Genomic DNA, 23,498 nt, shown 5'->3' on the forward strand with positions numbered 1-23,498 from the left:
TTACTGAATATGAGGTGATTCTAATGGCAGCATATCACCTCAAAATGAATTTAGTATACATTTATTTGACCTAATTATACTTAGAATGAATTGTGCTGTGACTGCATTCTTCCTCATTATGTTTGAACATAGCACTTTCTGTTGGGTTAAAAGGGTGCTGAAAATGAAATAGTTGGTATGTTCTTGTTTTGCCATAGAGCCTAACATTAATGAAATATTTTCATACATAGTGTTTTCCTACAAAAGGGGTTGTATGTTACATGGTTTTGTACTTAGAAAATTGAGGTTTTTTGGTTTATTTTATCTTTACTAATTAATAATTATTATTCATTGGGAGCCCCAGTGGCACAGTGGCTAAGAGTTCGGCTGCTCACCGAAAGGTCAGCAGTTCCAATCAACCAGCTGCTCCTTGGAAATCCTGTGAGGCAGTTCTCATCTGCCCTATAGGGTCGCTGTAAGTCGGAATCGACTTGATGGCAGTGCATTTATTACTCATTGTTCCAAGTTCTATTTGCCTCATAAAGTCATAAGGGTTTGTTTTTTTTAACTTTCAAAGTCAGAATTTAAATAAAGTCCATATGTTACAGTTGGTTGGTATGTTTGATTATCTTTTAATCTGTAGGTTTCCCCCTTCATCCTTTATTATATCCTTTTAATTTTTGTTGACGTAACTTGATCACTTGCCTGACATATTTTCCCAGAATCTAGATTTTACTCATTGTCTCTTTGTAGTTTCTTTTAAGGCAAATTATTTTTTCAAGTGTTTTCTTTCCTCAAGTTCCAGTTTTCTCGTTTACCGACAGTGATGCTTGCTAGTAAAAAAATGAATTTTAATGTTGAGAAAAAAAACTTGCTTATGGTCATTTTGCAAGAGATTTTACTGATGATTGAGCAAGTGATCATAATTTTAGTTGATGATCCTGATCAGTTTTCTTAATTTTTAACCAAAGTAAACATTGGCCTTTTTAAACTGATTTCTAGAACTTAGTATTAGCATGAACTCTGTGCATCAATTATTAAAATCTTCTGTATGTTGATGTTGTTCATAATTTTAAAACCTTTTTTATCACTGCTCCTCAAAATGTTGACACACTCTGTGACTGTATCTACTATTTCATATAGGCTCTCTAATTTACTTTTCTTTCACAGTTGACCAGACTTCAGCTCAGTGAGCTTCTGAAGGAGGTTAAAAATTTTCTAGTTTTATCACACCCAACAGTTTCCATCCTTATCTTAATTGTATTATTAATATCGCCAATTATTTCCACTTTTTGTAAAATACAAAGTACATTAATATTCAAGTAATTATACAAGCGTCACTACAGAAAGATGATGCCACTTTTTAAAAATAAACTTTTGGCTGACTTAAGTTTCAGCAGCTGACATATAAAAGTATGAGCTCAGTATAGGAAGATCAGCATATCAGTGCATGATTTCTGAAAGTGCAGGTTATATGAATGCTGAGGATTGCGCGTAAGGCAAACCAAATAACATCTGTGCTTCATGTGGTCAGTGATAGATGAGAACTAATACCATGTGGATAAAATTATTTCCATATCTTCAGATTGCTAGGTTTGAGGAAACGTTAGCAATGAATTAGCCAGATAATAGTGAATCGCAGCATCAGTGTAACATGGATAAAATTTGTATTTGATGTCTGTATTCCATTCTGCAATACTCTTCTTGCACGATAAGCACCCCCATTTGATTCTCTTGATAATTGGGTTCTAAAACTCTGTATTTGTTCATTTATTCAACATTCATTAAGCATCTACTATACTAGGCACTGAAACCCTGGTGGCATAGTGGTTAAGAGCTAAGGCTGCTAACCAAAAGGTCAGCAGTTCAAATCTGCCAGCTGCTGCTTGGGAACCTTATGGGGCAGTTCTACTTTGTCCTGTAGGGTCGCTGTGAATCGGAATTGACTCGACAACAGTGGGTTTATGTTAGGCATTATGAGAGTCCTTAAGTATAAGTCACCACCTTATATTTCAGAAATGTAATGAATAATGTGGAAGACAGAAGTAGAAGATTACAGCTACATTCTTCATCTGAAGGACTCCCAAATGCCATAAACAGACCTTTTTTCTTAGTAATCACACTCCCACCTTTACATCCCGCCCCATAATTACAAAAACAATTTTCTCATTCTCTGGGTGCTATAGATTCAAACAATTGCTGTTAATAATGTAACTTCCCCGACGTGTCAGTTTGTCATACTGTGGGGACTTGCGTGTTGTTGTGATGCTGGAAGCTATGCCACTGGTATTCAGATACCAGCAGGGTCACCCATGGAGGACAGGTTTCAGCTGAGTTTCCAGACTAAGACAGACTAGGTAGAAGGACCCGGCAGACTACTTCTGAAACACATTAGCCAGTGAAAACCTTATGAATAGCAGAGGAACACTGTCCGATATAGTGCTGGAAGATGAGCCCCCCAGGTTGGAAGGCACTCAAAAGATGACTAGGGAAGAGCTGCCTCCTCAAAGTAGAGTCGACCTTAATGACGTGGATGGAGTAAAGCTTTCAAGACCTTCATTTGCTGATGTGGCACAACTCAAAATGAGAAGAAACAGCTGCAAACATCCATTAATAATCGGAACCTGGACTGTACGAAGTATGAATCTAGGAAAATTGGAAATCGTCAAAAATGAAATGGAACACATAAACATTGATATCCTAGGCGTTAGTGAGCTGAAATGGACTGGTTTTGGCCATTTTGAATCAGACAATCATATAGTCTACTATGCTGGGAATGACAACTTGAAGAGGAATGGTGTTGCATTCATCGTCATAAAGAATGTTTCAAGATCTACCCTGAAGTACAATGCTGTCAGTGATAGGATAATATCTATATGTCTACAAGGAAGACCAGTTAATACGACTATTATTCAAATTTATGCACCAACAATAGGGCCAAAGATGAAGAAATAGAAGATTTTTATCAGCTGCTGCAGTCTGAAATTGATCGAACATGCAATCGAGATGCGTTGATAATTACTGGCGATTGGAAAGCGAAAGTTGGAAACAAAAAAGAAGGATCGGTAGTTGGAAAATATGGCCTTGATGATAGAAACAATGCTGGAGATCGAATAATAGAATTTTGCAAGACCAGCGACTTCTTCATCGCAAGTACCTTCTTTTACCAACATAAACGGTGACTGTACACATGGATCTCACCAGATGGAACACACAGAAATCAAATTGACTACATCTGTAAAAAGAGATGATGGAAAAGCTCTCGATATCATCAGTCAGAACAAGGCCAGGGCCCGACTGTGGAACAGACCATCAATTGCTCATATGCAAGCTCAAGCTGAAACTGAAGAAAATCAGCAAGTCCACAAGAGCCAAAATATGGCCTTGAGTACATCTCACCTGACTTTAGAGACCATCTGAAAAATACATTCGACACATTGAACACTAGTGACAGAAGACCAGACGAGTTGTGGAAGGACATCATCCATGAAGAAAGCTAGAGGTCATTGAAAAGACAGGAAAGAAAGAAAAGACCAAGATGAATGTCAGAGGAGACTCTGAAACTTGCTGTAGAACGTCGAGCAGCTAAAGCAAAAGGAAGAATTGATGAAGTAAAAGAACTGAACAGAAGATTTCAAAGGGCCTCTCGAGAAGACAAGTATTATAATGACATGTGCAAAGAGCTGGAGATGGAAAACCAAAAGGGAAGAACACGCTCAGCGTTTCTCAAACTGAAAGAACTGAAGAAAAAATTCAAGCCTCAAGTTGCAATAGTGAAGGATTCTACGGGGAAAATATTAAACGACAGAGGACACATCAAAAGAAGATGGAAGGAATACACAGAGTCATTATACCAAAATGAACAAGTCGATGTTCAGCCATTTCAAGAGGTGGCATATGATCAGGAACTGATGGTACTGCAAGAAGAAGTCCAAGCTGCACCGAAGGCATTGGCGAAAAACAAGGCTCCAGGAATTGATGGAATATCAATTGAGATGTTTCAACAAATAGTTGCAGCGCTGGAGGTGCTCACTCATCTGTGCCAAGAAATACAGAAGACAGCTTCCTGGCCAACTGACTGGAAGAGATCCATATTTATGCCTATTCCCAAGAAAGATGATCCAACCGAATGTGGAAATTATAGAACCATATCATTAATATCACATGCAGGCAAAGTTTTGCTGAAGATCATTCAGGAACAGCTGTAGCAGTATATGGACAGGGAACTGCCAGAAATTCAGGCCCATTTCAGAAGAAGACGTGGAACCAGGGATATCATTGCTGATGTCAGATGGATCCTGGCTGAAAGCAGAGAATACCAGAAAGATGTTCACCTGTGTTTTATTGACTATGCAAAGGCATTCGACTCTGTGGATCATAACAAATTATGAATAACATTGCAAAGAATGGGAATTCCATAACACTTAGTTGTGCTCATGATCGAGAGGCAGTTGTTCGGACAGAACAAGGGGATACTGATTGGTTTAAAGTCAGGAAAGATGTGCATTAGGGTTGTATTCTTTCACCATATCCATTCAATCTGTATGCTTAGCAGATAATACGAGAAGCTGGACTATATGAAAAACAACAGGGTGACTGGAGGAAGACTCATTAACAACCTGCGTTATGCAGATGACACAACCTTGCTTGCTGAAAGTGACGAGGACTTGAAGCACTTACTAATGAAGATCAAAGACCACAGCCTTCAGTATGGATTGCACCTCAACATAAAGAAAACAAAAATCCTCACGACTGGACAAATGAGCAGCATCATGATAAACAGAGAAAAGATTGAAGTTGTCAAGGATTTAGTTTTACTTGGAGCCACAATCAACAGCCATGGAAACAGCAGTCAAGAAATCAAAAGACACATTGTCTTGGGTAAATGTGCTGCAAAGGACCTCTTTAAAGTGTTGAAGAGCAAAGATATCACCTTGAAGACTAAGGTGCACCTGACCCAAGCCATGGTATTTTCAGTCACATCATATGCATGTGAAAGCTGGACAGTGAATAAGGAATACCGAAGAAGAGTTGACACCTTTGAATTGTGGTGTTGGTGAAGAATATTGAATATACCACAGACTGCCAAAAGAACAAACAAATCTGTCTTAGAAGTAGTACAGTCAGGATGCTCCTTAGAGGCAAGGATGGCGAGACTGCGTCTTACATACTTTGGACATGTTGTCAGGAGGGATCAGTCCCTGGAGAAGGACATCATGCTTGGCAGAGTACAGAGTCAGTGGAAAAGAGGAAGACCCTCAACGTGGTGGATTGACACAGTGGCTGCAACAATGAGCTCAAGCATAACAACAATTGTAAGGATGGCGCAGGACTGGGCCGTGTTTTGTTCTGTTGTGCATAGGGTCGCTATGAATCAGAACCGACTCGACAGCACCTAACAACGACAACAAAACACAGGAAGCTAAGTGGTGTGTGTGTGAGAGAGAGAGTATATATACCTATTCATCTAGAATATGTGGAATGTACTGAGGATATGTTTTGAAGCAGGTAGCCTTCCCCTTGCAGCTTTCCTTTTCAGGAAATGGACATTCTTTAGCCTTTCATAACCCAGTGGTCAAAATAACAGGAGTTAAAAAAATGCATACCTTTTGGAGCAGTTGCAAACCAGCTCCTTCCAAACCACTCGAGATGTAATCTTAAGTAAATACCAATGCAAACATCTCCCAGTTAAGCAGATAGAAAATAATGTAAAGATTGGAATCCACATAAATATGCATGAAAACTTGGGGAAGAGGGAGTAGTATATGGGTGTGGGTAATGTGTTAGCAATGAGGAATGAAAATGGGTGGCAGTGTAGTAGAATATAGTCAGAAAGCACCCTGGGATACATCTGTTAATAATGAGGTGACCTTGAACAATCTACATAACAGCTCTCAATCTTTTTCTTGTCTGTTAAATAGGGATGATAATACTGCCTCCTACAGCTGTTGTGAAGATCAGATATTTGTGTAGCAAATATTAGCCAAACCAACCAAATGGAGATTTTAGGTGGTTTTATTTTATGGTAATCATTTACTAAGAAAGAACAAACATTTTTTTTATTGTGCTTTAATTGAAAGTTCACAAATCAAGTCAGTCTCTCATACAAAAATTTATATACACCTTTCTATATACTCCTATTTGCTCTCCCCCTAATGAGACAGCACACTCTGTCTCTCCAGTCTATTCTTATGTCCATTCAGGCAGCTTCTGACGCCCTCTGCCCTCTCATCTCCCCTCCAGACAGGAGCTACCCACATAGTCTCATGTGTCTACTTGATCTAAGAAGCTCATTCCTCACCAGTATCATTTTCTATCCCATAATCCAGTCAAATCCCTGTCTGAAGAGTTGGCTTTGGGAATGGTTGCTATCTCGGGCTAACAGAAGGCATGGGGACCATGACCTCTGGGGTCCTTCTAGTCTCAGTCAGACCATTAAGTCTGGTCTTTTTTCGAGAATTTGGGGTCTGCATCCCACTGCTGTACATCTCACTGCTCTCCTGCTCCCTCAGGGGTTCTCTGTTGTGTTCTATGTCACGGCAGTCATTGGTTGTAGCTGGGCATCATCTACTTCTGGTCTCATGCTGATGTAGTCTCTGGTTTATGTGGCCCTTTCTGTCTCTTGGGCTCTTAATTACCTTGTGTCTTTGGTATTCTTCACTCTCCTTTGCCCCAGGTGGGTTGAGACCGATGGATGCATCTTAGATGGCCACTTGGTAGTATTTAAAACCCCAGATGCGCTCACCAAGGCGGGATGCAGAATATTTTCTTAATAGATTTTATTATGCCAGTTGACTTAGATGTCCCCTAAAACCATGGTCCCTTAAACCCCTGGCCCTGCTACGCTTACCTTCAAAGCATTTAGTTTATTCAGGAAACAAGAACAAACATTTTTAGTGTCCCACTAGAATTCCAGGACCAGGTTGATCTGTGTTCCTAGGTCTTTAAGGTAGATCGGAAAGTTTGGGCCTGCTTAGGGGAAGAAAAGGAATTTCTGCCTGGTCTGCAAGTGAAATGGTGTAATTGAGGTAGTGGGCCTTGCTGAATATCCGCAGACTAACCGAACTCTTGAGAATAATGAAGTTTTGTGACAGATGGCACTGCAGTACCTGGTTTGCAGGAGAATGAGCCTGATCAGTGTGTATCACACAGTAACCAGAGCCAGATTATGATCATTCACCTATGATAATTTCAAAACTGAGCATTACTAAATTACCTTCAGTTGATAAATCAGAAACTCAAGTGACAGATCATGTAGCTCACATTATTTGTGTATTTCCCTTAGGAGAATTTGCATTTAAACATTTAATGTGTGTAGTCAGAAATGGTATGTACTTTGATACAGTGTTAAGTAAAACGTATATAAGACTATATGTATAATATAATTTTGCATAGACAAAAAAAGGACCAGAAGAAAATACTGTAAAGAAATTATAAAGTGACATTACACAGAAGGAAGTACAAACAATGGAAAAATGAGCCATACCAAATCAAGAAGTCAAACAAAATAATGATACCATTTTGTACCTATTAAATTAGTGGACTCTTTTAAACAAGTTTTTTTTTTTTTTCTGATTGTAAAAATGCTAGAAATTTGGAAAGTACAGAAAAGCTGAAAGAAAAAAATCATTTTTCCAACCAGAGTTTATTACAGATAGTATTTTGATCTGTTTCCCTTGTTTTTTTCTCTACACATGCATATATATTAATATTATTAAATATCTGTAATATGAATTGGAAGCGACTTGAATGTCTCCTAAGAGAAATCAATTTAAATAATTACATAGTAACTCAGTGTAATATGGAGCCATTAAAAATAGTAATGAGGGAAATCTAACATGAAAAATATCTGTAATCTGTTAAATGAAGAAAGGCAAATATGCAATAATACTATTTGTGATTTGAGCTACTTGTTTATACAACATTTTCATACCCTTAAACCTTGCCTGAAATTCCTATATATTTTTCACGCTTCATCTTCAGTATGCTTTTCTGAGAAGCCTTCCTCAATTCTCCAGTTCTCTAAGGCAGACTCTTTCCCATGTTCACCCTTTAAAAATAGGATCTACAGCCATTTTAGCAACTATTATATTACTCCTAGTGCTGTAGCCTCTTGGAGCAGGGACTGTGTTCTTTTCACCTTTTCATCCCTTACACCTAGTACTACCTGCCTGGTAGAGCTTAATAAATACTTACTGAAGACTGATTCTCAGTGTAGAAGTTGTACTGAAGTTTTATGGGATGCACAAAGGAAGAGATGGTTCCTAATCTTTAGTAAAATCAATAATCTAATGAGAAACAGAATAGAAATAGTTATCTATAAAGCATAAAGACTGAAACCCTTGGAAACTACAAGTACAGAAAAGTTTTCAAAACCTAATTACAATGTGTTAACAAGAGAAAATAGCACTTGTTGTATAAGTACATATTCTTTGATTCCTTTAATGAAGGACCAAAATAAACTCTGCTAAAGAGTTTATCAGTTTGTCATACTGTGGGGCTTGCATGTTGGTTGTGATACTGGAAGCTTTGCCACTGATATTTCCAATACCAGCAGGGTAATCCTTGGAACAGGTTTCAGTGGAGCTTCCAGACTAACACAGACTAAGAAGAAGGGCCTGGCAGTCTACTTCTGAAAAAAATGGCCAGTGAAATCCTTATCAAAAGCAGTGGAACATTGTCTGATATAATGCTGGAAGATGAGCCCCTCAATTTGGAAGGCACTCAAAAGACGACTGGGGAAGAGCTGCCTCCTCAAAGTATAGTCAACCTTACTGATATGGATGGAGTCAACCTTTCGGAAACTTCATTTGCTGATGTGGCATGACTCAAAATGAAAAGAAATAGCTGCAAGTATCCATTAATAATCAGAACATGGAATGTATGAAGTATGAATCTAGGAAAATTGGAAGTCGTCAGAAATTGAATGGAACACATAGACATCAGTATCGTAGGCATTAGGATGGTATTGGCCAGTTTGAATCAGACAATTGTATGGTCTACTCTGCTGGGAATAAATGGTCAAAAAGACCATTTCATAAGCTATCCTGAAGTACAACACTGTCATTGATAGGATAATATTCATAGGCCTACAAGGAAGATCAGTTAATATGACTATTACTCAAATTTACGCACCAACCACTAAGGCTAAAGATGAAGAAATTCAAAATTTTTACCAACTTCCACAGTCTGATACTGATCAAACGTATAGTCAAGGTGCCTTGATAATTACTGGTGAACGGAATCCAAAAGTTGGAAACAAAGAAGAAGGATTGGTAGTTGGAAATGAAGAAGGACTGGTAGTTGGGAACTACGGCCTTGGTGACAGAAACGACTCCAGAGATCGCATGATTGAATTTTGCAAGACCAATGATTTCTTCATTGCAAATACCTGTTTTCAGTAACATACATGGTGACTATACACATGGACCTTGCCAGATGGGAAACACAGAAGTCAATTCAACTACATCTGTGGAAAGAGATGATGGAAAAGCTCAATATCATCTCAGAACAAGGTCTGGGACAGACTGAAGAACAGACCATCAGTTGTTCATATGCAAGGTCAAGTGGAAATTGAAGAAAATTAGAACAAGTCCATGAGAGCCAAAATACGACCTTGAGTATACCCCACCTGAATTTGGAGAACATCTCAAGGATAGATTTGATGCATTTAACACTAATGACCAAAGACAAGACGAGCTATGGGAGGACATCATACGTGAAAAAAGCAAAAGGTCATTAAAAAGAGAGAAAAGTCCAAAATTAATGTCAGAAGAGACTGTGAGACTTACTCTTGAACATAGAGTAGCTAAAGCAATGAAAGAAATGATGAAGTGAGAGAGCTGAACAGAAGATTTCAATGGGTGACTTGAGAAGACAAAGTAAAAGTATTATAACGACGTGTGCAAAGACCTGGAGTTAGAAAACCAAGAGGGAAGAACACACTCGGCATTTCTCAAGCTGAAAGAACTGAGGAAAAATTCAAGCTTCGAGTTGCAATGTTGAAGGGTTCTATGGGCAAAATATTAAATGACGCAGGAAGCATCAAAAGAAGATGAAAGGAATACACAGAGTCACTGTGCCAAAAATAATTGGTCTGCGTTCAGCCATTTCAGGAGGAAGCACATGATCAGGAACTGATGGTACTGAAGACGTTGGTGAAAAACAAGGCTCCAGGAATTGATGGAATACCAATTGAGATGTTTCAACAAATGGATGCAGCGTTGGAGATATTCACTCATCTGTGCCAACCAACTGGAAGAGATGCATGTTTTTGCCCATTCCAAAGAAAGGGGATCCAACAGAATGTGGAAATTACTGAACAATATCATTAATACCACACACAAGTAAAATTTTGCTGAAGATCATTCAAAAAGGATGAGAGAAAAATACGGCATATACAGTAAATATTAAATAATTCAGAAAAAAATTCAGGTTTATATGTGAATAATGCAATAAAAATATTTAAGGATTCTGCTATGCCAGCCGACTGGAAGAGATCCATATCTTTGCCCATTCCAAACAAAGGCGATCCAACAGAATGTGGAAATATTCAACAGTATCATTAACATCACACACAAGTAAAATTTTGCTGAAGGTCATTCAAAAGTGGTTGTGGGAGTGCATCGACAGAGAACTGCCAGATAATCAAGCCGGATTCAGAAGAGGACGTGGAACGAGGGATATTATTGCTGATGTCAGATGGATCTTCACTGAAAGCAGAGAATACCAGAAAGATGTTTACCTGTGTTTTATTGACTGTGCAGAGGCATTTGACTGTGGGTCATAATAAATTATGGATAACACTGCGAAGAATGGGAATTCCAGAACACTTAATTGCGCTTTTGCAGAACCTGTACATAGATGAAGAAGCAGTTGTTCGGACAGAGCAAGGGGATACTGCATGGTTTAAAATTAAGAAAGGTGTGCATCAGAGTTGCATTCTTTGCCGTACTTACTAAATCTGTATGCTGAGAAGCTGAACTATGTGAACAAGAACGTGACATCAGGATTAGTGGAAGACTCCTTAACATCTGCGATACGCAGATGACACAGCCTTGCATAATGAAATCAAAGAGATCTTGAAGCACTTACTGATGAGTATCAAAGACTGCAGCCTTCAGTATGGATTACATCTCAATCAAGAAAATTCCTCACAACTGGACCAATAAGCAACGTCATGATAAACAGAGAAAATACTGAAGTTAATCAAGAATTTTATTTTACTTGGAAGCAGCAGTCAGGAAATCAAACGACATTTTGCATTGGGCAGATCTGCCAAAGACCTCTTTAATAAAAAGCAAAGATGTCACTTTGAGTGCTGAGGTACGCCTCACCCAAGCCATGGTGTTTTCAAATGCTTCATATGCATGCGAAAGCTGGACAGTGAATAAGGAAGACCAAAGAAGAATTGATACCTTTGAATTATGATGTTGGTGAAGAATATTGAATATACCATGGATTGCCAAAAGAACGAAAAGTTTCTCTTGGAAGAAATACAGCCAGAATATTCCTTGGAAGCAGTGATTACAAGACTTCGTCTCATGTACTTTGGACTTATTACCAGGAGGGACCAGTCCCTGGGGGAGGACATCATGCTAGGTAGAGGGTCAGTGAAAAAGAGGAAAACTCTCAATGAGATGGATTGATACATTGGCTGCAACAGTGGGCTAAAACCTAACAACGATTGTGAGGATGGCAAAAGACTGGGCAGTGTTTCATACTGTTGCTTATAGGGTCACTGTGAGTTGAAACCAACTCAACAGCACCTAACAACAACAACAAAAGTAGTTTTTTTTTGGCAGCATAAAGTACTGTGTGTTGGTATTGTCTGTTACAATATTGATAACTGCAAGTTCAGAGGATTTTTAACACACATGTATAAGCAGCCATAATTCCAGAAATGCTCATTTTTATAATACATATGTCAGAATAACTATTGCTCATTGGCACTTAATGATAATGCTGTCTTAGACTAGTACCATATCTTCTCCAAAAAAGATATGCTGTCTCAGAGCTCCTAGTGCAGGGCCAGTTACCCTGTAGACATTCCAAAATATCTCTTGAATTTAAATTTTCATGTGAAGAAAATACTTGGAAGCTCAATTAGAGAAAGTTTGATATATTAAAATCAATTTATAATTTTAGTATTAAATATTTAGTAAATGAGTATTTATTTATCATCTTTGTAATGAGTTTAATTTTATTTTCCTTGGAGCCCCTGGGTTTCTTTTCAGTGAGAGTATACATACATGTTTACAGTATTTAAGCTAGAAAAAGATGCCAACCTGGGAAGAAGAAAAGTTTCTATTAAGAAAGATGTAATGATATAGAATCTCAGTGTTTTGGCTATATTGAGTGCAGTTTCCTAAAACTAAATTTTCATGTACTTAAAATATGTAATAATTGAACCAATTATTTCCCCTATTTATTGTTGTGTGCCATTGAGTCAATTCTGACTCATAATGACCCTATAGGGCAGAGTAAAACTGGCCCATAGGGTTTCCAAGGAATAGCTGGTGGATTTGAACCACCGAACTTTTGGTTAGCAGCCTGAGTTCTTAACCACTACGCCACCAGGGCTCCATTGTACCATCCAAAAAAAAACCAAACCTACTGCCATTGAGTCGATTACGACTCATAGCGACCCTATACCATTGTACCATAGTATGTATTTTTTATCAAGTCTAATTGATAGGGAAAAAAAACTGAGAAATAGAGAAGCTTTTTTCAAATTACGTATCTGTTCCATTTATCTGTTACAATCTTGATTATATAACTGAAGGCTTTGTTTCATTTAATTTTTCTGATTTTATTTTTACCAGGTAATCATTTTTCTTATATACTAAAAACCTTGATCTTTATTTAAATTATTGTTCTTTATGGGAAACATATTCCTTCCCTACAGTTTTACTAGTAAATTTTCTGAAATACACAGAACAGTCTTTCATGTTTTCTTATTATTTAGTGGTTCTTAATCTTTTTTGGGCCAGATAATCTGATTGAAGTTAAATACTCTCTTCATAAAAACGTATACATATATGAAAGTTTTACATACCATTTAGTGGCTAATGTTTCCCCTGAATCCAGAACCCTGGGTTATAAAACTCTGCTCCAAGTTATACATTTTTACATTATCTATCTGGGTCTGTATGTATGTGTGTAGTGAATTCAGTACACTATGCTTTTGGAGGTGTCTAAAGGACCTCGTCCTTTTTTACTCTATAAAGCTCTTCCACAACATGGTAGCAGAGTCCTTAAATATTTTTATTGCATTATTCACATATAAACCTGAAATTTTTTTTCTGAATTGTTTCAAATATTTACTGTATATGCTGTTTTTCTCTCATCCTTTTTTCTGATAATTGTCTTTTGATCACCAACAGATTTTCTTTTCTTATCCTAGATTCTGAAGAGGCCCAATCTGTAAATCCTTCCAGTGTTGATGAAAATATTGACTCTGAAATAGAGAAAGACTCTCTCATCTGTGAAAGTAAACAGATAATTCCCAATAAAGCACCTCTTCCATCTGCCCTTGATGAGTATGAGTTCAAAGATGATGATGATGAAGAAGTAAATAAAATGATTGATGATAGGCATATTCTTAGGAAAGAGCTACGAAAAGAGAATGAATCTGAAATAGAAAAGAATAATTTATTTGCAAAACAGGAAAAAGCTTTCTATCCTAAATCATTTAAAAGTAAAAAGCAAAAGTCCTCTAGAGTTTTGTATTCAAGTTCTGAAAGTTCAGATGAAGAAGTTCTTCAAAATAAAAAGGTTCCTACCCCATGTTCTATCCCTGAAACATCAAATTCTGACATACAAACAAAAAAGGAATATGTGGTATCAAATGAACACAAACAGAAAGGCAAAGTTAAAAGAAAATTAAAGAACCAGAACAAAAATAAAGAGAACCAAGAGCTGAAGCAAGAAAAAGAGGGGAAAGAAAATACCAGAGTAACAAACTTAACGGTTAATACTGCATTAGATTGTTCAGAGAAGACTAGAGAGGAAGGAAATTTCAGGAAATCATTTAGCCCAAAAGATGATACATCATTACATTTATTTCATATTTCCACTGGTAAATCACCTAAACATTCTTGTGGACTAAGTGAAAAGCAGTCAACACCACTAAAACAAGAACATACTAAAACGTGTTTGTCACCAGGAAGTTCTGAAGTGTCATTACAGTCTGATCTTGTTCGGTATGACAATACAGAATCCGAATTCTTGCCAGAAGGTTCAAGTGTAAAATCTTGTAAACATAAGGAAAAAAGCAAACACCAGAAAGATCTCCATTTAGAATTTGGTGAAAAATCAAATGCCAAAATAAAGGAAGAAGATCATAGTCCAACATTTGAAAATTCAGACTGTACACTGAAAAAAATGGATAAAGAAGGTAAAACATTAAAAAAACATAAGTTGAAACATAAAGAAAGGGAAAAAGAGAAGCATAGAAAAGAAACTGAAAGTGAAAAGGAAAAATACAAAAATAGGGACGGTGCTAAAGAGCTGCAGAGGAATGTGGAATTTGATAGAGAATTTTGGAAAGAGAATTTTTTTAAAAGTGATGAAACTGAAGATCTATTTTTAAATATGGAACATGAGACCTTAACCTTTGAAAAAAAATTAAAGTTGGAAAAAAACATAAAAGATGATAGATCAACCAAGGAAAAGCATGTCTCAAAAGAGAGAAACGTCAAAGAAGAACGGGAAAAGATCAAGAAAGAAAGCGAGAAGTCTTTCAGGGAAGAAAAAACAAAAGATTTAAAAGAAGAAAGAGAGACTGTATCTACAGATAGAGAAACAGAATCCAGCTCTTTGGGTATAAGTGCCAAAGAGGAACCTATAGGGTTACATTCACTAGAAAAGGAAATAGACATTGAAAAACAAGAAAAACATACAAGGGAAAGTAAGGAGAAATCTGAGAAACGGTTTCAAACTAAAGAAAAGGACTTTGAGAAGACTGATAGAAAAAATTCTGAAAAAGAGAAGAAGATAAAACATGATTATAAGTCAGAGAAGGACAAATTAGATGTCAGTGAATGTACTGATAGAGGAAAAGAAAAGGACAGGCTGTATTCACATCACACAGAGAAATGCCATAAAGAAGGGGAGAAGGTAAAAAATATTACTACCACTAAAAGAACTGATGACAGAGAGAGAAGCAGAGAAAAGATAGATAGAAAACATGACAAAGAAAAGCCTGAGAAAGAGAGGCATCCTGCAGACAGCAAAGAAAAGCACTTGATGGAGAAAAAAAATAAACAATCAGACAATAATGAATACATTAAATCAGAAAAAGGGAAAAGTAAAGAAAAAGACAGGGAGGTAGATAAAAGGGAAAAATCTAGAGATAAAGAAAGTATAAATATAACTAACTCTAAACATTTACAGGAAGAGAAAAAGTCAAGTGTAGCAGATAGCAGTAAAGCACAACATGAAAAATCCTTTTCCCTTAAAGAAAAAACAAAAGATGAACCTTTAAAAACTCCAGATGGAAAAGAAAAAGATAAAAAAGATAAAGATATAGACAGATACAAAGAACGAGATAAACATAAAGATAAAATTCAACTAAATAGTTTACTCAAACTAAAATCTGAGACAGATAAACCTAAACCTAAGTCATTACCAGCATCAAAAGATTCCCGACCTAAAGAAAAGAGGTTAGTCAATGATGATTTAATGCAAACAAGTTTTGAAAGAATGCTAAGCCTTAAAGACCTAGAAATAGAACAGTGGCACAAAAAACATAAGGAAAAAATTAAGCAAAAAGAAAAGGAACGGTTGAGAAATCGTAACTCTTTAGAACTTAAAGTAAAAGATAAAGAAAAAATAAAGCATGCACTAGCTGAACCCAAAAATAAAGAACTTACTAAGTCAAAGAGTTCAGAGCTGACTGATGCTTATGCCAAGGAGAAACAGTCTAAAGATGCTGTAAGTAACAGATCACAATCTCTCGACACCAAAAATGTAATGAGTTTAGGGAAGTCACCCTTTGTTTCAGATACTAGCTTAAACAGGTCTCCTAGATCAGAAAGTGAAAAGCCAGGTCTCAGCTCCAGATCTGTATCCATGATTTCGGTTGCTAGCTCAGAAGATTCCTGCCATACTACCATGACAACCCCAAGGCCTCCAGTTGAGTACGACTCTGACTTCATGTTAGAGGGTTCAGATTCCCAAATGTCCTTTTCCCAGTCACCTTTTTTGCCAATTGCCAAATCTCCTGCCCTTCATGAAAGGGAGTTGGATAGTCTGGCTGAACTGCCAGAGCGAATTAAACCAACATATGCAAACAGACTTCCAACATCCCATCTCAGGTCATCTTCTGTAGAAGATGTTAAACTAATTATAAATGAGAGTAGACCTGTTGTAGAAGTTCGAAGATGTAGCATCCCATCTGTCATTTGTGAACATGCAAAGCAATTCCAAACAATATCAGAAGAAAGCAATCAAGGTACCTTATTAGCTGTGCCAAGAGATATTTGCCCTTCTCCCAAACCTGAGGTATCCTCAAATGTGCCTGAAAAAGACTTTTCAAATATGTCTAACATACATTCCAGTTTTGCAGCCTCTCCAACTAGATCTGTGAACAGCAAATATATTTCAGCTGAAACAAATGTTATCAAGAGTACTGCGCCAATAGAAAGTCCTGTACGTCTAGAGCCATCTAATCAGGTTGGTGTGATCCAGAATAAATCATGGGAGATGCCTGTTGACAGACTGGAGTCATTAAGCAGCAGTGACTTTACCTGTACAAATTCTAGTAAAGCTGATCAAGATTCCTCTGGTCAGGATTTCTGTAATTCTGAAAACAAAATATTGAAAGAACAAAATACTGATTTTTCATCTCTGCACCAGACTGAACTGCCAGGAAATTCTTGTGCTCAGGAGCCAGCATCCTTTATGCCTTCACAACCACTTTGCTCTTATCACAACCAGTTGCTTTCAGATGCTGAATCTACTTCTAAACATATGTCTTTGTCTTACGTTGCCAATCAAGAGCCAGATATTTCACAACAGAAGAATTCGGTTCAAATGATCAGTTCTGTTCTAGACGCTGATAATGAATCTACAAAAGACATGGAAAATAATTTTGTCCCAGCAGATATTCCAAAGACAGATGCCTTTGTCTCAGTGTACTCTGAAAATACCATTCAAGAAGTATCACCAGCTTTTGAGAAGGCTAATACTTTACCTGTGTTACCATCAGAAAAGGACTTTAATGGAAGTGATGCGTCTTCTCAACTAAGCACACATCATGCGTTTAGCAAACTAATGTGTAAGTCTTCCAGTGGCCTTGAGGTTGAAAATAGCACAACTGATACTCAGGTTATTTCACATGAAAAAGGAAACAAACTGGAGAGTTTCATTTTAACTCATCTGAATAAGTGTGATTCTGATTTCTGTGAAATGAATGCAGGGATGCCAAAAGAAAACCTAAATGAACAAGATAATCCAAAGCATTGTCTTGAAAGTGAAAAGTGTTTGCTTTCCATTGAAGATGAAGAATCTGAACAAGGTATTTTATCAAATCTGGAAAACCATTCACAACAGTCAGTTCTACCAGAAATCCATAAATATGGTCAATTCATTAAAGTAGAGATAGAAGAAAATCCTGAAGATGATAAAACTGAAAACCACACTCCTCAAAGGATGACTAGAAACAGAGCAAATACGATGGCAAATCAAAGCAAACAGCTCCTTGCTGGCTGTACGCTACTGTCAGAAAAAGACAATGAATCTTCATCTCTCAGAGGAAGACTAAGATTAACTGAAGAAGATGATCCTCAAGTTCACCATCCACGGAAAAGGAAAGTATCTCGTGTACCTCAGCCTGTGCAAGTGAGTCCCTTTTTACTGCAAGCAAAAGAGAAAACTCAGCAATCTCTGGCAGCCATCGTAGATTCTCTGAAACTAGATGAGATTCAGCCATACAGTTCGGAGAGAGCAAATCCATATTTTGAATACCTGCACATAAGAAAAAAGATTGAAGAAAAGCGTAAATTGTTGTGTAGTGTTATTCCTCAAGCACCTCAGTATTATGATGAATATGTGACATTTAATGGATCCTATCTCCTGGACGGCAATCCCTTAAGCAAGATTTGTATTCCCACAGTAAGTAATATCATCGCTTGATACAGTCTGCAATGCTGTCCAATAGAAATATGATACAAGCCACATATTAGCTTTAAATTTTCTAGTAGCCAGATTTTAAAAAGTAAAACAGATGAAATTAATTTTAATAATATATTTTAGTTAGCCTAGTACATCCACAAAAAAAAAAGGAAACTGTTTTTGGAAACCCTAGTGTAACGAAAAGGTCGACAGTTTGAATCCATCGGGCGCTCCTTAGAAACCCTGTGGAGCAGGTCTACTCTATCCTACAGGGTTGCTGTGAGTCGAAATTAACTCAACAGCAACAGGTTTTCGTTTTGGGGTTTAATATATCCAAATATTATTTTAACATACAATCAGTATAGAAAAATCATAAAGATATTTTACATTTCTTTTTTTCCTTAAGTCTTCAAAATCTGATGTGCTTTTGTAGCATATCTCAGTTCGGACTAGCTAATTTCAAGTTCTTGGCAGCCCTATATAGCAAGTGGCAGCTGCCCTGTTGGACAGTGCAGGTCTAGAGTATTTTCTTTCCTTACCTGCTGTTCCTTTTGTCCCAAAGGAGATATGTTTTGATTTATTTGAAGGTTAATGATTTTGTATGTGCTTTTGAGCCCATTCCCTTCAGTCTCCTCTGGAACCTCCCTCTATAAAAGTACTGTTCTTGCTAGTATATTCTTTCAGTTTTCCCTCTGTGTTGGCCTTTATCCACTCAAAACATATTCAGGTCTCCTCCATCCTGGAGAGGAAAAAGTATTCGTTGACTATGCCGGTCTGTCGGGCTACCACCATAACTTTTTCTTCACTGTCACACTCTTGAACAGTAGCCTGTGTGTGACATTTTGTCTTTCTTGTTTCCTAATTGTTCCATAACGTTATGCAGTGGTTATGCATTGACCTTTTCATTTTTCTTTCTACTTGCTCTCTCTCACATTTGACATTGTAACCACCTTATTCTTAAATTTCTCCCTTCCTTTGTCGTCCATGATGGTGCTCTCTTCTCTTCTGGTTTACCTGCCTCCCTGACTAATCTTTTTCTACCTCTTTTGGTGACTATTCTTTTCTGCCCATCCTTTAAACATCAGAGTTTTCTAGGGATCCACTCTTCAATTGACTTTTTGCTCTATGTGCTCTGCAAATATGATCTTGTTTATAGCTATGGTTTCAGCAATCTTCCATGTGCCATTACCTCCCCAGGTACTCTTATCTCTGCTGAGCTCCAGTAATCACATATAGGTACCTCCTGGACATCCGTCCTTCTGGCATCTTCTGATGGGTTGAGTTCCTCAGGAGATAGATCGAGATTTGTGTGCAGATTTATTGGTGAGAATTATCAGGAACAATACCTGTAAGTGTGTGAGGGGAGCAGAATTGGGCAAAGCGAAGTGTTGAACTTAGATGGAGTTGTGACAGTGACCTCAGCTGAATCCATAGCTCTGAATTGGGACAGCCCTTCAAAGGTAGTCTGCCCTAAGGAAGGGAGCATGACCTTGGGCAGTCAGCTCTCTTCCTTGAGGGCAATTCATGGAGAAGGAGTATAGCCAGAGCTGTCAACCACCAAGACTCCCAACATTTGGGTGGATAGCTTGGATGAGAGTGCCTCATTCCTAAATTGGACATCTGATCATACACCATAGCATCCACCATACACCTCAAACTTAATATGTACCAAAAAGAATGATTTACCCCTCATTCCCTTAAAAAAAAAAAAAAACTATGTTCATTAATGATGGCACCAAAGTAGAAACTCAGTCACCAAATTATTACCATTCTTTTTTAGAACTCTCTATAAAATCTGTACCCTCTACCACTGCCTTGGTTGAGTGCCCTCATCATTTTCTCTCACTTAGATCATTGTAGGAACTTTTCTTTTCCTTTTTCTTCCATTCTCTTTTTGCTGGAGTACTCTGTTGTTAAATGTATATCCTGTATAAACAATGAACCATCATTTCCCTGCTTAAAGACCTCAGCTGTGACTAGCTATCTTCCCATTACCAACAGCTTAAAGTCCAAGTCTTTAAGCATGACAAAACCATATTATTTCACAGCCTGACCCAAGTCTACCTCTCCAGCTTCATTTCTGACTACCTCTTCCAAACTCACCCAATATTTTAGCCAAACTGGACTCACTACCTTTGGTACCTTTGCAGTGCTGTTCCCTCTTCCTGAAATGTTCTTCTTTTCAAGTCTCCCTCTCTGTCTTTTTCCATGCCTTAGTCCAGCTGTGATGTTATCTGCCTGAAATCTGATCAGAGCAATGTTGAGTCTTCCTCTTACCGTCACTAAATATCATAATTAACTATATATAATTTCCCAGTGTGGGAACCTTGGCCTTTTCTTCTCTCTGCCCTCACATCAAGTCAGTCACTAAGTCATGTTGATTATATCAAAGAAGCATCTCACACCCTGTCCCCCTCTCCTTCTTACCTCTGCTATGCAAGGACCTCCTTAGACTAGTCACTCAAATATGTGAATGCATAGCAAGCATAGTGCTAGAAACTAGATACCAAAAATGAGCAAAACATTTTGAGTCTAGTCTCTTCTCTGAATCTAGCCTTCTAACTGTCTGGATTCAGTCTTAAACACAGATCTGGTTGTGTGCCTATGCAGCTAATCATCCCCAGGGACCCCGATTTTCTGTAGACTGAGTCCCAGTTCCCCATCATTGCATGCAAGGTCCTCCCTGCACTTCACTGGGCTTGTCTCTAGTTGCTGCCCTTACTGTGCACTATAGCTGTACCTGGAGTTGATGATTCAAAGATGCTCAAAGAGTTGGACAAAAGCTGATTTTTCAGTTCCACATCCACAGAACATGCTTGATACTAAACAAAACCAAACCCATTGCCATCGAGTCGATTCCAACCCACAGTGACCCTATAGGACAGAGTAGAACAGCCCCCATAGTGTTTCTAAGGCTGTAATCTTTATGGAAGCAGACTGCTACATCTTTCTCCCTGCGGGAGCAGCTGGTCGGTTCAAACTGCCCACCTTTCAGTTAGCAGCTGAGCGCTTTAACCACTATGCCACCAGGTCTCCTTTGCTTGATACTGCTGCCTTTTAAATCTTCTAAAAAAGACAGATTTAGATGTTAAAAAAAATTAGATGTTACTCTAGTCAAAGTTAGTAGCAGAGATTTGTAAATAAAAGTAAATTTGTGATTGATACACCTTTTAGCAAAATCATTTGTTAATTCAGAGAAAAAAATAGTAATTTTGTTTTATTTTCCCAATTTTATTTCTGCTTAAAGGGCAAGAAATTTTAACTGAAATAATATGTCATGGTGGCACAGTAGGAAACCCTGGTGGCGAAGTTGTTAAGTGCTACGGTTGCTAATGAAAAGGTTGGCAGTTGGAATCCACCAAGTGCTCCTTAGAAACTCTATGGGGCAATTTTACTCTGTCCTGTAGGGCTGCTATGAGTTGGAATCAACTCAACAGCAACGAGTTTGGTGGCATAGTGGTTAAGAGCTCAGCTGCTAACCAAAAGGTTGTCAGTTCGAATCCACCAGTAACTCCTTGGAAACCCTATGGGGCAGTTCTGCTCTGTCCTGTGGCATTGCTGTGAGTTGGAATTGATTAGACAGTAATTGGTTTGATTTTTGGGTTATCATAGGCTTGAAATATAGGCACAACATTGAACATTGTTTAATTTAAAGGACATGTTTAAATTAAAACTTTGCACAACATCAGTAAAAATTACTGGCTAAAGAACCATGTTAGATTGTTTTTTAGTGCCGCCTGATGTGTCAGTATTATATTTTATATAACGTGTGTCTTATTCTTGCAAAGGTGAGGTAATGCAAATTTAATCCCCTTGTAGTAAGTCTTTGATTATATTAGAATTTAATTGTCTCTAATGTTGTTTCAAAAGGGATCATAAGCAAAACTATGAAATATTTCTGGTTGGAGTGGGAGTTTTTAGTTGTTCGATTTTGTTTTTTAACAGAATTACTAAATTCAGAGAAATACAGAGTACAATATAGTAGAGCAGTAGATTTACAGTTAGCATGAATCAGTTCACATGTAGATTTTGCTACAAATCAGCTATGTGATATCAAATAATTCACTCAGCTACTCTGATCCTCAGTTTCCATATCTGCAAAACAAAGCAGATCAAAATAGAATATGCCAAAGCCCACTGAAACTCCAAAACACTCTAAAATTTTAAGGGTTTACAATTATTTTATCCAGCTCAGAGTGACTTTAAGGTTCATCTTAACTAGAGCTATTACACGAACCCCAGCCTTTTGCTCATAAAAGGCTGTGCTTTTCAGTTGACTGGACTGAAACTTGTTTGTTCAAAATATAGTTTAAAGAGATAATAAAGACTAGAATAACAACATTGTTTTGACTTTACATTATTTTTTGTACTTTCCCATATGGTTTTATCCATTTGTTTCTTCCCACCCAACTAATTGCCATTTTATCATAATCTTTTCTCATGTGTATGTGACATGTTTTTATAAAACTCATTAGAAATGTGGTAAAGCATGCCCAAAGTCAATTTAAGAGTTTATTTTTCCATCAGATATTTTTCTTATAATTTAACTAGAATTCTGCCATTTTTCCAGAGAAGATGAACAGAAGAAAAAATAAAACTGTAGGTTAAGTTCCCAAAATTCAAAGGAACAAGGGAGAGAAAAATGAAATGGAGACTTGTCACATTCTGGTATCCACTGTGGCCACTGGTGACAACGTACTCTATAGAGACCCTAGTGGGGGATTCCGGATGCGGGTGGTAAGAGGAAAGTGCATCCCTTGAAATCTGAAGAGAGAGTTAACTCTTCTAGAGGCTCATTGAATTCACAGATATTGAAAGACAAAGCCTCAGCGTCATTTACTTAAAAGTAGATGAGAACAAACCCAAGGGAAAAGTTTCCTCAGAAAGTCTCCATATATTCCTTTGGTGATTCCGCCTTTCTCCTATACGTTGATAATTCCCAAATTTATATATTCAGTCCAAACCTCCTCAGGTTCAATTTTTTTTTTTTTGAGAATATGCATAGCAGAACATACACCAATTCATCAATTTCTACATGTACAATTAAGTGACGTTGATTACATTTTTCAAGTTGTGCAACCATTCTCCTCCTTTTCTGAATTTTTTCCTCCCACATTAACATAAACTGAGTGCCCCCTAAGTTTTCTGTCTAATCTTGAAATTTGCTGTTGTCAATTTGATCCCATATAGATGGTTTTTAAAAGAGCATAATGCTCAAGGCAGACATTCTTTACTAATTAAACCATTGTTTGGTTTAAAGAAGACTTCGGGATATTTTTGGTTTAAGGTTTAAAGATTATCTCAGATCATTAGTTTCAGGGATTCATCCAGCCTCATTGGCTCCACAAAATCTGAATTCGATGAGAATTTGAAATTCTGTTCTGTATTTTCTCTCAATTCTT

At 37.4% G+C, this 23,498-nt stretch overlaps 1 protein-coding gene across 9 annotated transcripts in view; it reads left to right on the forward strand.

The window, feature by feature from the left end:
• ANKRD12 (ankyrin repeat domain 12) overlaps positions 1 to 23,498 on the forward strand; it is a 167,795-nt gene that overhangs the window by 128,746 nt on the left and 15,551 nt on the right. For all 9 annotated transcript variants that reach the window (XM_064294718.1, XM_064294715.1, XM_064294714.1 and 6 more), the window contains one exon: positions 13,385 to 18,096. In XM_064294718.1, coding sequence (XP_064150788.1) covers positions 13,385 to 18,096 — 4,712 coding nt within the window. The remainder of the gene's footprint in view (positions 1 to 13,384; positions 18,097 to 23,498) is intronic.

This window comes from Loxodonta africana, chromosome 11 (genome assembly GCF_030014295.1).
Source record: "Loxodonta africana isolate mLoxAfr1 chromosome 11, mLoxAfr1.hap2, whole genome shotgun sequence".
In the NCBI taxonomy this organism is placed as follows: domain Eukaryota; kingdom Metazoa; phylum Chordata; class Mammalia; order Proboscidea; family Elephantidae; genus Loxodonta; species Loxodonta africana.